This window comes from Bos javanicus, chromosome 6 (genome assembly GCF_032452875.1).
Source record: "Bos javanicus breed banteng chromosome 6, ARS-OSU_banteng_1.0, whole genome shotgun sequence".
NCBI classification, from domain to species: domain Eukaryota; kingdom Metazoa; phylum Chordata; class Mammalia; order Artiodactyla; family Bovidae; genus Bos; species Bos javanicus.
Window position 1 is genome coordinate 85,740,107 of NC_083873.1, and position 14,419 is coordinate 85,754,525.

Sequence of the window (14,419 nt, forward strand, 5' to 3'; positions counted from 1 at the left end):
TATGCCTAAGGATTAATTTATTGAAATGACTGGTTAGGAAATAGATTCTTAAAGAAATAATAATCACAATTCCAGAAATTATTTTTATACATATTTTGATATGTTCATGATATTTCCAAGTTAAAATTGAACATTTATGCTAATGTTGAATTAAAATTTTGAAATATATAGTTTATGACTCAAATTCAAATTAAGATGAAAAAGCATAAAATAAATAAAGGAATAAAGTTTCATTTTTTGTTCCATGTATACTCATTTAAAAATTATCTTAGTAACATGATGCAAGGATTGAAAAGTTGCCATATTTCCAGTCGCAGTCAATTCTGTGGAATAGAGAACAAACATAGATTTAGTCATATGTTATAACTCTTCATCTCACCCCATTTGCAATTTTGGTGTGACTTTTTCATGAAAGAAATCTTATTACAAAAACACCATGCTATGCCTTCTCTTAAAGGTTATAAAAATTCCTCTAGGACCAAACATCGGCTTACTTGGAATCATTTTATTAAAATGTCTGCTGAATCATGATCACAAAAGGATGTGTATCGTTAAGAATATCAAAACTATATTCTATCCCCCTTTTAAGTCCCATATCTGGACTGTGAGATTGTATTTTGACTCATGAATTAAAAGACGATATATATATTTTAAGTGAGATAAAACTATTGAAGCTCATAATGACTAGATTAGAAATGTGAATGCAGTTGATCTTTAAAATAAGCTCTAACAGGTTTACATAAAAGTATAAGAAATTATTTTCAGTTTTTTCTATAAATGATGACAATCAATAATAAGGATATAGGCTATTGAAAGAAAACCAATCAAATCTGTAAACACCATATATATACAGTTTTGCATTATTTGAAATATAACAGATACATAATTTCAGGCCAGTAAATAACAGTCAATCATTGAAAATAAATTTATAATTAATCTTTAAGCTGGTACACTGATGGAAATTGCTACTATTGGGGCTTATCCAGGAAAATGAAATGTAAAAGATATTAACTATAAAAACGATCAGTCTGCCTCCAATATCCTAAAGCTTACCAAAAGTGAGGAGGGGGCATTCACTTTGAAATCCTCTTAGACCTTAAAAATAAAAAAAATAATAAAATAAAATAAATGAATGATTTATACAATTCTTGCCTTTTGGCAAGAAAATTTTCCCTGAGTATTGAAATAAGCATCTCAGTATTTTGCCCTCATATGCTCATATATCAAAAACAAGATGTGAAATGAGTCATGTGGTGAAATAATTGTGCATAAGGAGAACTTCAAAATTGTAGAAAATAGCAAACCTTCTTAGGTTTGTTATTCTTAGCCAAATGAGATTATCAAATTCAATTCTGGCTTTATTGTACCTTAATTGCCTTCATCTAATTTAATTGGTCTCAACAGACCAATTAAATCATAGTCCATTATATTATTTCTTCCCAATAAGTTTCTTCTACATAGAAAGAACAATTACATCAGAATCTCCACGGGTAAGCCTAGACATTGAGATCTGGTGGTGGAGGGGAGGTAAAGGTTCTCCAGCTTATTCTATTTATAACTAATGCTGACAATCATTAATCTCAGCTATGCTTATTTTGGAACCATTCATTATTCATTTTTTTATAGGACTCTTAATTACTTGAATATCATACAAACATCAGAAGTTAAACAGCACAGTTAGTAAATTTAGACTTACAATAATAGGGAAGGGTCCCCGGACAGGACCGAGTACAGGCTCCTGGTACAGCAGAAAGGCATGAATGGGCATATCTCTCTGGGGATAGGGCACTGCTTTCTGGGGAACAGGCAGGACTTTGGACTGAGAAAGGGACAGCACGGACTGAGGAGGAAACATGACAGTTGGAGGAAGAGGCTGGGGAGGCTGGTGCATCCAAGACTGGAGCAGAGGCAGAGGAAGGTGCAGATTTTCAACATCAGTGAGAGTCAGGCTCTGGCTTTCAGTAAAGGGCTCAACTGGATATTTAGGGAAGGGCATTTCTTTGTGCTTAGGAGCCATAGCCTCCTTCACTTTGGAAACTCCCATTATTTCAGGCTGAAGGAAAGGCGGCACCACCACAGGGGTTTGAGTAAGAGGCGGGATGTTTTGTGGGAGGCTGTTAGGGATGGGCCCAGGGAAGGGATAGACTAGAGACTGTGTCTGGGCAAAGGGGTGGATTTTATCCTGGAGTTCATCCTGGAAAGAAGGAAAACAAATCTTTGAGTCCATAATCCAGTTATAATTGTTATTCATGATGAATTATCCTCCTCTTTTTGAAACATAATTCAGTGAAGAGAGAAAAAGAAAATCTTCCATTTGGTTTGGTTAAGAAATTGTTTGGGGTCATATGAAGACTAATGAGTAAAATGCTCACTGAAGGATTTCTCATTAACCCACTTCCTTCACAGGTGAAATCAGAGAGTCAAGTGAAATCAGGGTTTGGAGATTTCAACACTTAATCCACCTCTTCCTGAGTTGCCTGCAGAGTGGTAGCTACATACTTTGGATAATAGTCCAAACTGATTTCATATAACAAAGAAAGATCTATTTTAAAAAGACTTTAAAAGTTACTCTGAGGTTTATTTTTGTTTGTTTTAATGAAAACTAAATCTTAATATGTGTTTTTTTAATTCAAGGAGTTCCTTAAAAATGGCCAACTTCTAGCACTACTTCTCTTGGTAGAAGGTGGTAATCTTGAGTCTTCAAAGGCATCAAGTTGTAAATTCATTTTGATTTAGAATTTGGCCTAAGTGCCAAACAATCAAACTTCAATTATAAAACAGGAAAGCTTAAATATCATAATTAGATAAATATGTTACCACAAGAGTAATATAATGAAAGAATTTTATGTTGTCCGCAAATCCTTGTTTTTAAGCAAGTTCTGCTATTTAATAACTATGTGGTATGGTCACACATTTGCATACTCAATTGTCCTGTACCTCACTTCTCTCATCTGGGCAATGGAAATACTTTTTAGAACTCCACACATCCATAAATGTGAGTATAAAAGCTATCAAATATAATATAAAACCACTGAATATTCATTGTGTGTCAGTTCATCAACTCTGGGTAATTATGAATATTCTCAATTTACAGGTGAAGAAAATGATGTACAGAGAAACGTGGAGCCAAGGTTATACAGCTGATAAATGATCAGATGAGGATTAGTGCCACACTGTCACCCTACTGTCTTTCATCAGCATATCCATCATTAGAATAAGGGGATCACAGTCCCTAGTCTGGAAATGTTCCTACTAATATGCAGTTATTAAAACCAGGTATACCATTAGTAAAATGAATACATCAATAATTATTCTTAGCTATTTATTCTATACTGTGAAATTTGATTATGTGTTTTAAAATGTGTTTATATTTTTAAAATATTTTCATTTTGTCAAAGTTTTTATTTCTTGCACTGACATTTATATTACCATTCTTAGACTGAACATAATTATTATAAATCTTTTTATGTGTTATGTTTCATAATACTTCTCAAAATATACTCATAGTGAACAAATTACCTCTGTTTGCTGCTGTTCCTCACTCTGAAACTTCTCAATTTTCTGGTTAAAAAAAAAAATACATAAAGAAATGCTGTTTATAAAAATCAAACATGAAATTTAAAAAAATGTACATTTAAATATGAGGGTTTTACCTTATTGATGCGTGTAATAGATTCCTTTGGAAAAATAAAAATAAAATCAGGTCTAGCTTTAAAAAAAATTCTTATTTGTCAACATAAATCAGAAAATGAAGAAATTTAATAGATTAATATGGACAGCTCATTTGATAATATCATTATTTTATGGCTGAAAATTTATGTTCCACTCTTCTGAATAAGGCTGTTGTATAAAAAGAAAGATGATGCAATCAAGAAAAAGAGGATTAGAGAGCATAGTACTCAAAGAGGCATTTAACAGATGCTAATTGGGCTTCCCAGGTGGCGCTAGTGGTAAAGAACCTGCCTGCCAATGCAGGAGACATAAGAGATGCAGGTCAATTCCTAGGCCCTGGAGGAGATGACAACCCACGCCTGTATTCTTGCCTGGAGAATCCCATAGACAGAGGAACCTGGCAGGTTACAGTCCACAGGGTCATACAGAGTTGGAAAGGGCTGAAGCAACTTTGCATGCATACATGTCTCTCAATCATCCTGTTCTCTCCTTAGGACAACAAATGATCTCTAATATTTTCATCTGGTTCTAAAAGAATAATAGTCATTGAAAATATATAATAATAACCACGTATGAACTTGTTAATCATTCTTAGTTCCCTGGTTATGTTTAGGCTTCTAATGAATTATAAGAAATACATACCCTCCTATAAGGATCTTTGGAGATGGCAATGGCAACCCACTCCAGTACTCTTGCCTGGAAAATCCCATGGATGGAGGAGCCTGGTAGGCTGCAGTCCATGGGGTCACTAGGAGTCGGACACGACTGAGCGACTTCACTTTCACTTTTCACTTTTATGCATTGGAATAGGAAATGGCAACCCACTCCACTATTCTTGCCTGGAGAATCCCAGGGATGTGGGAGCCTGGCGGGCTGCCATCTATGAGGTCGCACAGAGTCGGACACGACTGAAGCGACTTAGCAGCAGCAGCAGCATCTTTTGACCTTTGTGAAGAGACAAAGAATATTGATGCACTATTTAACCAACAGCTGATGACAGAGCCAAAAAGAGTGGCATAGGGTTATTATCTACCTCATTCCACCAGGCAGATTTAGGACTACACTCATTCTCACTGCCTCTTGTGTACTAGATTGCTTGTATAATAATAAAATATGTCCATTTGCATGTCTGCCCACACTTTACAAAGGGCATCCCTCTTTCCAGTTTGTACTGCAGTTCCTAGTCAAAGTCTGAAACAGAAAGTGCTCAATAAATGCCAAAGCACGGAAGGAGGTTAACATAGAGAGTTCAAGACAGAAAAGAGGACTGTACAGTTCATTAAGGAAAAAAAGCAGGGCACAATGACACAATTTCAAATAACAAACCCATTTAGAAATTACTAGAATATTAAACCTTCTACACATTTATTCCTTTAAAATATATAGAGTGGAAATTGACAATAGTTACCCGTCAGTACATAGCCACATTGGCTTAAAGAACACTGGAGTGGGTAGCCTATCCCTTCTCCTGCAGATCTTCATGAATCAAACCAGGGTCTCCTGCATTGCAGGCAGATTCTTTACCAACTGAGCTATTAGAGAAACCTTAACTGTCCTGCTGCTGCTGCTACTTCTAAGTCGCTTCAGTCGTGTCCAACTCTGTGCGACCCCATAGACGGCAGCCCACCAGGCTCCCCGTCCCTGGGATTCTCCAGGCAAGAAAACTGGAGTGGGTTGCCATTTCCTTCTCCAATGCATGAAAGTGAAAAGTGAAAGGGAAGTCGCTCAGTCCTGTCCGACTCTTAGCGACCCCGTGGACTGCAGCCTACCAGGCTCCTCCTCTATGGGATTTTCCAGGCAAGAGTACTGGAGTGGGTTGCCATTAATGTAACACAAAAAGATAATACAGCATTTTATTGCTCTAAATTTGGGAAATTGCCTCTGAATGAACACTATCTTACCTCACTGCTTGAAAGGCTTTCCACAATCTATAAAGGAAAAATAAAAATTGACAATTAGCTGAGTCTTCTGCCAGATCATCAGAGACTGTTACTATTTTACAGTTAAATTAATTTTTTTATTTGTATAAAAATATCTTACCTCACCAGGTACATTGAGTTCTTCCAGCTAAAGAGAAAAAAAAACACTTTAGTTCCCACAGTCAACTCATTATTAAATATTTTTCCTACCTAATTTTTACTTGCTTTATTCAGAGCTATCTATTTCACAAATCTGAAAAATAAAAATGTTATATGTCTTTTGAGAGTCTTTTAAATTTAGTAACTTTCATTAGTATATTTTTGTTTTACTTTAATGAAGAGTTTTTATGGGTAACAGAAAAGGAGTTATTTTAATTTTTACTGAACACTTTTTATTATAATTATGAACATATTTATTATTGTTGTCTGATATACCATCCTCTGTAGTATCACCCTGTGTTGAATAGACACAGCTAAACCTAGCACTCTACAGTAAGGGATACAAATATTTCATCACTGGAATAAGATATATTTATCTAGATTGTATATGCATGCAATTGTATTTATGCAATATTACTCACTTTTTGTTCTTATCTGTGTTCCTTCTTGTTAGTCTGTTGCTTATTGGTTTATTTTCTTTTTTCTTTAGGGATTGATGGTACAGATGGTACAATACTATAGAAAGCACTAGACTCAGACTTGTGGTCCCATAGGATACTACTGAGATAGTGGATGAACGTAAATGACTTTCTTAGCATTAAAAAAAAATCTGAGATTGTGCATTATTTATACATTTACAATGTTGGTAATGCGATTTTCTACACATAGGCAGATAGTACTAGTCTTATTTATTTCAACATTTTTTCTGTATTTACCTCTCTTGCAAGGGCCAGAGCCACCAGGCAAGCAAGGATGAGGACCTTCATGGCTCTCAATTCCTGGGAATGGGAAGATGAGGAAATAGTGTATTACTTGTCAATCTATTTTCTTATTTAAGTAGAATTACTTCCCTTTAAAAGAAACCAAAGATAGTGTATAATACAAATATCCAAGACTCCGTGCTTCCAGGGGAGCCCAGGTTTGATCCCTCGTCAGGGAACCAAGATCCTGCAAACCTCATGGCAAAAACAAAAAGCCCTGTATTTTAGAAAAATATTAATAGACATTTTATCATACGGCCAAGGTTAAAATTTACTATTACTCATTAATCTTACATTTCAAGTTAATGTTTCACTGCCAGCCATCCAGATGTTTTCAGCTAACAGCCTATATCTTATTTCACTCTTTTCATCTTATTCACAGTACTTATGAGTGTTTTTTGGAAAGACAGAAGAGAAGTTACAGATATTTACAGAAAAATTAAGTGATTGATTTACTTATTAAAAATATTTATTTATTAATTTTTATTGCCAGATATTGCTTAGATTCTGGGATTAGAGCAGTGAACAAAATATTAAAGTTTCAGTTCTTTTGGAGACTCAGTTTTATTGAGGGGCATCTGATCAAACAATGTATATGAAGAAGAAGGTCATACTTTATTTTTATCTTTTCTCTACTAAACTAAGTGATTTTCATGAATGTTTGTCTTACTCATATCTTTTATTTCCAGTAAGACTTCTGTTTCATTTTAGCATTTCTTCTATTTGTTCCATTGATCCAGATGTTTTCTTGGACTGACTAGATTGTTTCTTCTGTACTCAGTCTTCATCCCCACATGCCTAATGTTATCTCTCCTTTGTCCCACATAATTTTAGAGATCATACACTATGCTTATTTTCTCTACAGAGAACTGTGTACTTATCTCTTGGTGATTTACCAGGGTGTCAGATTCTCTTGCCCAGTCCTCACTTTAGACTACTTCTCCTTGTAGCATAAAATAAAATACATATTATTTTTGACCAAAATGTATTAAATGGTTTGTTTTGTTCCATTTTTATAAGTTCTTGAAAAAAAAAATGTTCTTGCTATCAACATCTCTTGACACACATCTTCAATCCCAGATTTGCAAACTAAATTAAGAAATTTTTTCTATATTTTTCTCATGGATGCTAATTCTTAATTTGTTTTACTTTATCCAAGATGTCTATAAAAGTCTAAATAAATTTTTATTGTCAAGACTTCAAAAAAGAGTATAATACTCAGAGTTCATTACATGTAGGGAGGGTATTATTACATTTTGTTTATTTTATAATTAGCATTTTATATGCCAATTTTTAAGCCATTTCATTACTGACTACTATACTTTGAGCTATAATTTCTGTCAGATCACATTTTTCATTGTTTTTTGTTTCCTGGTACTCCCTGTCCAACCTAGAATTTTTTTTACAAAATAAAATACTTTCTCTTTAATTTACTTCTGTATTTCATGTATCTATTTTAATATTTTTGAAATATTGTAAGATAAATGATAAACTTGAAATTTGGATGTTCTGAGCAATTTTAATAAATATACTCTTCTTTTATAAATACCTTTCAAATAGCACATGTATCCTAACAACCCTCTTTATCTCTTGACTAAATATGCTAGCTCTATAAACTTTTTGTTGGTAGAGCTTCTTCAGTAACAATTATTCAAATTCCCATAGTATAAATTAAATGTGCTTGCCTTTATGGCTGAGGTATGTTTAATCAAATTGAAAATATTTAATTCAAGAAAAGATCTTTTAATACAGCCTGTTAACTAGTCTCGTGGTAAAGAAAATAGCAACCACTGTTACAAATCTTTATAGTTGCTTCTATTTTTTAACAAATTTGCTGAAAATAGTGTAAACTTTATCTTAAACATCCTTATTTTTAAGATCTATTTTAAGCAATTATGTTCTTTCTACATTTTAACCTAGTCTGAAATAAAGATGAGTAGCAGATCCAATGAAATTATATCTGAGATTCTTACCTTTTTTCCAAAGTAGAGGACAAGAAGTGAAGGAGGAGGTGAATGGATAATGATCTGATTTTGTGGTTGTTTATATATAGTATTTAATGGCATGCTAATTTTGTGGTTTGAAATAAAATCAATAGTGGATTTGAATTCCTAGAAATCTGCATGATTAGAAAATGAATTCTTCCTATTTTTCTGTCCCCAAAAATTCTGGGGAGCATTTTAAAGGGAATAATTCACAATCTGATAAAGGAAATTAAATTGTCCAGTAGCTACAGACCTTGGCTGGGACACACGAAAGTTTTGGCCCAGTCCCCAAATTATTGTAACTACAATGAGGTCTCTTTAGTATTCGGTGGGTCTTTGAGATCTTGGGGTAAATTCTAATACACACCAGAAATACACAGGCCACACAAAGAACACAATCTCATGCTAACCTGAATAGTTGTTAGTGTTTATGCTATAATGGAGAAAGAAACAAGCTAACAAGCACATGATGATGGCTTAGACCTGAAGAGCGAAGACAGTATAGACTAAAAGGAAAGAATAGCCTCCTGAATATGGAAAAAAAATTAAAAAGTCACTAAATTAATCAAATGGAGTAGGAAACACAATCCACTCCAGTATTCTTGGCTGGAAATAGTGGAGCCTGGTGGACTGTCATTCATGGGGTTGACAAGAGTGAGACACAACTCAGCACACACACATGCAAGCCAAATCAAACAGTGAATCTGGGTCATGAATTGCAAGGAAAAAGGAGTAGATGGAGGTGAGAAGAGAGAAAGAGAAAGGGGTCAGATAATGGCAGACAAAGCATGCTGTGACTCCAGGGAATGTCAATCTTATTCTCTAGATAGTGGGGATTTGTTGAGGGATTTTAAGAGAGAAAGTAACATTTATTTAGAGAATACTTCTGTAGAACAAATATTATTTATACAGATTTATTAAAATGGGACAGCTCAAGTTTGGCCTCATATCTTTTATAGTGAGTCAATGTTTATCAGCTAGTATTCATGGAAGGGCAAATGAGGGAAGGAAGAAAGAAAATGAAAGCCCAGACAAGAGGAGGGTCTTACAATAAGTACTACAATAGAGTCTAAGCCAGACCTCAAAAGTACTTTTCATTAATAAGAGCCCATTTACAAAAGCAGTCCTCAACTTTCTTTGCCTCTTTAGTGATAGATGTTCATAAATGTAGTTGTATTTTACACTACTCATTTTTACAAGGTTTGTTTCGTCTATTAATTACGTTCAATATATATATTCACAGCTTTGGGACATATAGATGATCTTCTAAAGTAAGCACTTTGACATAATTGATAATTTTTCTTCACAATATACCTTACATTTATATCATGCTGAGATGTGTGTTGGATGGTAATACATCTCACTGTCATACAAGTCTTGTATTGCTTAGAAAACCCAAATCAACATCTACTATGCATTTGGATTATTCAGCTAATATTCATTCTAAGACTGCTCATATGGACCCAGGAGGAAGTCAGGAAAATAAATGATGAAATGAACTCAATGTCATAGATATAACTAGAAAAGGCCTTGGCTACTTCATATGCCTTTCTTTATGTGTTAGCTTTTGGTTGCCAAGGCCACAGGCAAAAAAGTGTGATTTCTGAGAAAAGGAATACAAAAGAGAGCATGTCCTTCCCATTCAACATTTCCCTTTTCTCAGGAAGATGCTTTACATATTGTGCAATAAACACAGAATTTCCTAATGACTGTCTCTCACCAATTTTGAATTACATTAATTGATAGAGATGGATTCGATTGGACCAGAAAAGTAGGTAAAATCTTGATCAAAGAAATCCTTAACAATATACTAAAGAAAGAAGCTTGTCCAAGGGAAAATTAAAAAGCCAGCAATTTAAGATGACATCAGGTACCGCTGTCCAGGTAAGCCTCAGAACACAATGACCAGTAAGAAGCAAAGGGCCACATGGGCAACTCAAATTTTTGCAATGTTACCTAAGAGTTGTCATTTTTATAAGGCAAAAGAATTTCATATGGGAAAATTTTATTAGATAACCCTGGGTGAGGAGCAAGATATAGTCAAAGCAAGATGTTCTAGTACTAGTTTTTATAAGCATGATCTGTTCAGCCAAAGTTTTTTTTCCATATTGGCTGATGAATCTGAAATATGCAGTCCTGAGATTCGGATATATTCTAGCTGAAACCATGCAAATAATATCCTTAAGAAAGAAAGCAATAGAAAAGTTGGATGAAGAGTACAATAAAGGGACCAAAAATATTCAGAAAAAAGAACTAGAGGAGATATCGGGAAATCTCTGGTGAGTTCAGTTTAGGATTTTGTACTTTCACTGCAGTGGCCATGGGTATAATCCCTCACTGGGGAACTAAGATCCCATAAGCTGTGCTGGATGGCCAAAAAAATAAATATTAAGAAATATCATCCATAGAATATTTTAAATGTATTTTAGAGAAGAGGAAACTGAGGATTTGAGAATTTGTATTACTTTTTCAAGATACTAAAGCTATTTAGAGATAAAGCTGTTATGAAAAACTTGTTTCCTAAAAATTATTTGAAGCACTGTTTAATAAATTCCAAAATATAGAGGCAGGAAAATAAAATGCTGAGGATTCATATAATGATTCAGATTTAGAAACAATATAACACAGAATTAGTGAATTCTGACAAATTATTAGGTAGGAGTAGATAGTTCAGCATTACTCATATAGATGGAGTATTTAATCCTTTCCATGAGATTATCCAAATATAATAATTTCCTATCTATGTGAAGTATAACTATTAAGATTAATTTATAAAATAAATCAAGAACCAGAGAATAAGAAAAATGTTCTGTGAACCAGCAGATACTATGAACGCATAACACCCAGCACCCTGATTCATAGGACACACAGCTAATCCTGATTATTCTTCCTTTACATATGACCATAGAACTTCACACAGGTTCAAGATACATTTGTTGAGCACATCAGTATCAGTTCAGTCACTCAGTCGTGTCCGAATCTTTGCGATCCTGTGGACTTCCTGTCCACCACCAACCCCTGGAGCTTACTCAAACTCATGTCCATTGAGCAGTGATGCCATCCAACCATATCATCCTCTGTCATCCCCTTCTCCTCCTGCCTTCAATCTTTCCCAGCATTGGGGTCTTTTCCAATGAGTCAGATCTTCGCATTAGGTGGCTAAAGTATAGGAGTTTCAGCTTCAGCATCAATCCTTCCAATGAATATTCCTTGATGTACTCCTTTCCCAATTCGGAACCAGTCTGTTGTTCCATGTCCAGTTCTAACTGGACCTGCATACAGATTTCTCAGGAGGCAGGTAAGGTGGTCTGGTACTCCCATCACTTGAAGAATTTTCCACAGTTTGCTGTGATCCACACAATCAAAGGCTTTGGTGTAGTCAATAAAGCAGAAGTAGATGTTTTTCTGGAACTCTCTTGCTTTTTTGATGATCCAATGGATGTTGGCAATTTAATCTCTGGTTCCTCTGCCTTTTCTAAATCCAGCTTGAACATCTGGAAGTTCATGGTTCATGTACTGTTGAAGCATGGCTTGGAGAATTTTGAGTGCTATTTTACTAGCATGTGAGATGAGTGCAATCATGTGGGTGTTTGAACATTCTTTGGCATTGCCTTTCTTTGGCATGAAAACTGACCTTTTCCAGTCCTGTGGCCACTGCTGAGGTTTCCAAATTTGCTGGCATATTGAGTGCAGTACTTTCACAGCATCATCTTTTAAGATTTTAAATAGCTCAACTGGAATTCCATCACCTCCACTAACTTTGTTAGTAGTGATGCTTTCTAAGGCCCACTTGACTTTGCATTCCAGGCTGTCTGGCTCTAGGTGAGTGATCACATCATCGTGGTTATCTGGGTCATGAAGATCTTTTTTATATCGTTCTTCTGTGTATTCTTGCCACCTCTTCTTAGTATCTTCTGCTTTGTTACTGCTACTGCTAAGTCACTTCAGTCATGTTCGACTCTGTGTGACCCCATAGACGTCAGCCCACCAGGTTCTCCTGCCCCTGGGATTCTCCAGGCAAGAACACTGGAGTGGGATGCCATTTCCTTCTCCAATGCATGAAAGTGAAAAAGTGAAAGTAAAGTCGCTCAGTCGTGTCCAACTCTTCGCGACCCCATGGACTGCAGCCTAACAGGCTCCTCCATCCATGGGATTTTCCAGGCAAGAGTACTGGAGTGGGGTGCCATTGCCTTCTCCTCTGCTTTGTTAGGTCCATATAATTTCTGTCCTTTATTGTGCCCATCTTTAAATGAAATGTTCCCTTGATATCTCTAATTTGCTTGAAGAGCTCTCTAGTCTTTCCCATTCTATTGTTTTCCTCTATTTCTTTGCATTAATCACTGAGGAAGGCTTTCTTATCTCTCCTTGCTATTGAGCACATACTACATGCTAGACCAGTATTTTTCAACCTTCATATTATTGATATTTTGAATGGAAGAATTCTTTGTTGTGGGAGTTTTCCTAATGTGTTGTAGGATGTTTAGCAGCATCCCTGGCCTCTACCATGAAGACGGTAGTAGCACCAACTGCACAGCTTTTAGAATCAAAAATATCTCAAGAAATTTCCCAATTTCTCCTGAGGCAGGGGGTTGCAAAATCATCTCATATTTAGAATGACTGCGCTAGAAGACTTGACAGGTCACACAATGAAAAAAGATGTAGATGTTGTGGTTCCTGCTTGTAATCAGATCATAAATGTGAAAGGACATATGACTATACTTTGTCATGAAAGTAATTTCCCCACTCCATAATTTCATCCTTCCTACTCTCCCATACCATTTCTTATCTACTTAATAGCCCTCTTTTATATCTGAAGCAAAACATTATTTGATTTTATCAGAATCTAGGACCCAGTCAGTTCTTCAATGCCTTTAAATTCAAATTCTGTATATCCCTCTTTTCCACCTTAAATTTCAAGGAAATCACTAGTTCACTTTTTATACATATACCCAAATCCCCTACTTGTCTCTGATTTTACTATACTGTCTTACCTAAGTCATATCACAGATTAATCCAAATTCTACCTTCTGCCTCTGTGAATGTAGCTGAGAAAAATAATACTCAACATGACAATTGTTCTCACTATAAAATAAAGTTCAGCAGTCACCTTACATATCTATCCCCACTTTCTTAGACTGTTATTTAACATTCAAAGCAACAGCACTTCTACATATGCCTTCCACTGATTTCCAATTACTCTCAGGTTAAAATCCAAAACTCATTAAAATGACCTAAATACCTTACATCATTAGGTGTTTCTTTGTTCTATATATTCTCCTTCTGACTCCTGCTCTGTCTGCTGGCCTCTTGCTATTCATTGAGCAGAATAGGTGAGCTGACACCTGAGAGCTGCCCATTGGTTGTTCCTCAGTCTGGGATTCTTTCTCCATATAAATGCATGGACCATTCCCCACTCTACACTTTTGTCTCTACTTACTTTTTCTGTAGGTTTTTCCTGGCCATGTTACCCTAGAACCAATCACCTGGCATTATAGAGGGATAATTGAACTATAGAATGTGATACCCAACAGGCATTTATTTATTGTGCTCTAGAGGCTGGGAAGTCCAAAACCAGGGGGCAGCATAGTTGGCTTCTGTTGTACAGGCATTCTTACTGGCTTGCAGACAGATGTCTTCCTCCTGTATCTGCACATGGCGGAGAGGAAAATCCCTGGAGTCTCTATTTCTTCTAATACAAGCATTAATCCATCATAGGTTTTCCACACTATGACCTCACCTAAACCTCAGTGGTAGCGCTAGTGGTCAGGGACCTGCCTGCCAAAGCAGGGGACATAAAGACGCTGGTTCGATCCCTGGGTTGGGAAGATCCCTTGCAGAAGGGAATGGCAACCCATTCCAGTATTCTTGCCTAGAGAATCCCACGGACAGAGGAGCCTGGCATGCTACAGTCTATAGGGATGCA

General features: G+C 35.7%; 1 protein-coding gene and 1 long non-coding RNA gene across 4 annotated transcripts in view; one reads left to right on the forward strand and one right to left on the reverse strand.

Moving 5' to 3' along the window:
- On the reverse strand, positions 1 to 8,676 carry CSN2 (casein beta). Of its 2 annotated transcripts, XM_061420373.1 has the most exons (9): positions 8,485 to 8,676; positions 6,467 to 6,529; positions 5,713 to 5,739; positions 5,574 to 5,600; positions 3,654 to 3,677; positions 3,520 to 3,561; positions 1,697 to 2,194; positions 1,054 to 1,095; positions 1 to 323 (listed from the first exon to the last, which is right to left on the reverse strand). In XM_061420373.1, the coding sequence occupies exons 1-8, from the start codon at positions 8,575 to 8,577 to the stop codon at positions 1,090 to 1,092; spliced, it is 780 nt and encodes a 259-aa protein (XP_061276357.1). In that variant the 5' UTR covers positions 8,578 to 8,676; the 3' UTR covers positions 1 to 323; positions 1,054 to 1,089. The 2 variants fall into 2 exon arrangements, with proteins under 2 accessions (XP_061276357.1, XP_061276358.1); XM_061420374.1 differs by lacking the exon at positions 3,654 to 3,677 and having other exon boundaries at positions 8,485 to 8,584.
- Positions 8,677 to 10,229: 1,553 nt separating this feature from the next.
- The window catches only part of LOC133249645 (uncharacterized), a 36,045-nt gene continuing 31,855 nt past the window's right edge, over positions 10,230 to 14,419 (forward strand). Inside the window, exon 1 of one of the 2 annotated variants that reach the window (XR_009737039.1) lies at positions 10,230 to 10,380. This is a non-coding gene — a long non-coding RNA (uncharacterized LOC133249645). The remainder of the gene's footprint in view (positions 10,381 to 14,419) is intronic. The other variant, XR_009737038.1, reaches the window with a different exon arrangement.

Excerpts from the sequence above, each read along its gene's own strand:
- CSN2 (XM_061420373.1), bottom strand. The coding sequence starts at position 8,577 with ATGCCATTAAATACTATATATAAACAACCACAAAATCAGATCATTATC. Across the intron at positions 5,601-5,712 it reads AACTCAATGTACCTGGTGAG|ATTGTGGAAAGCCTTTCAAG; the intron begins GTAAGATATTTT and ends TTTCCTTTATAG. Across the intron at positions 3,562-3,653 it reads CTATTACACGCATCAATAAG|AAAATTGAGAAGTTTCAGAG; the intron begins GTAAAACCCTCA and ends TTTTTTAACCAG.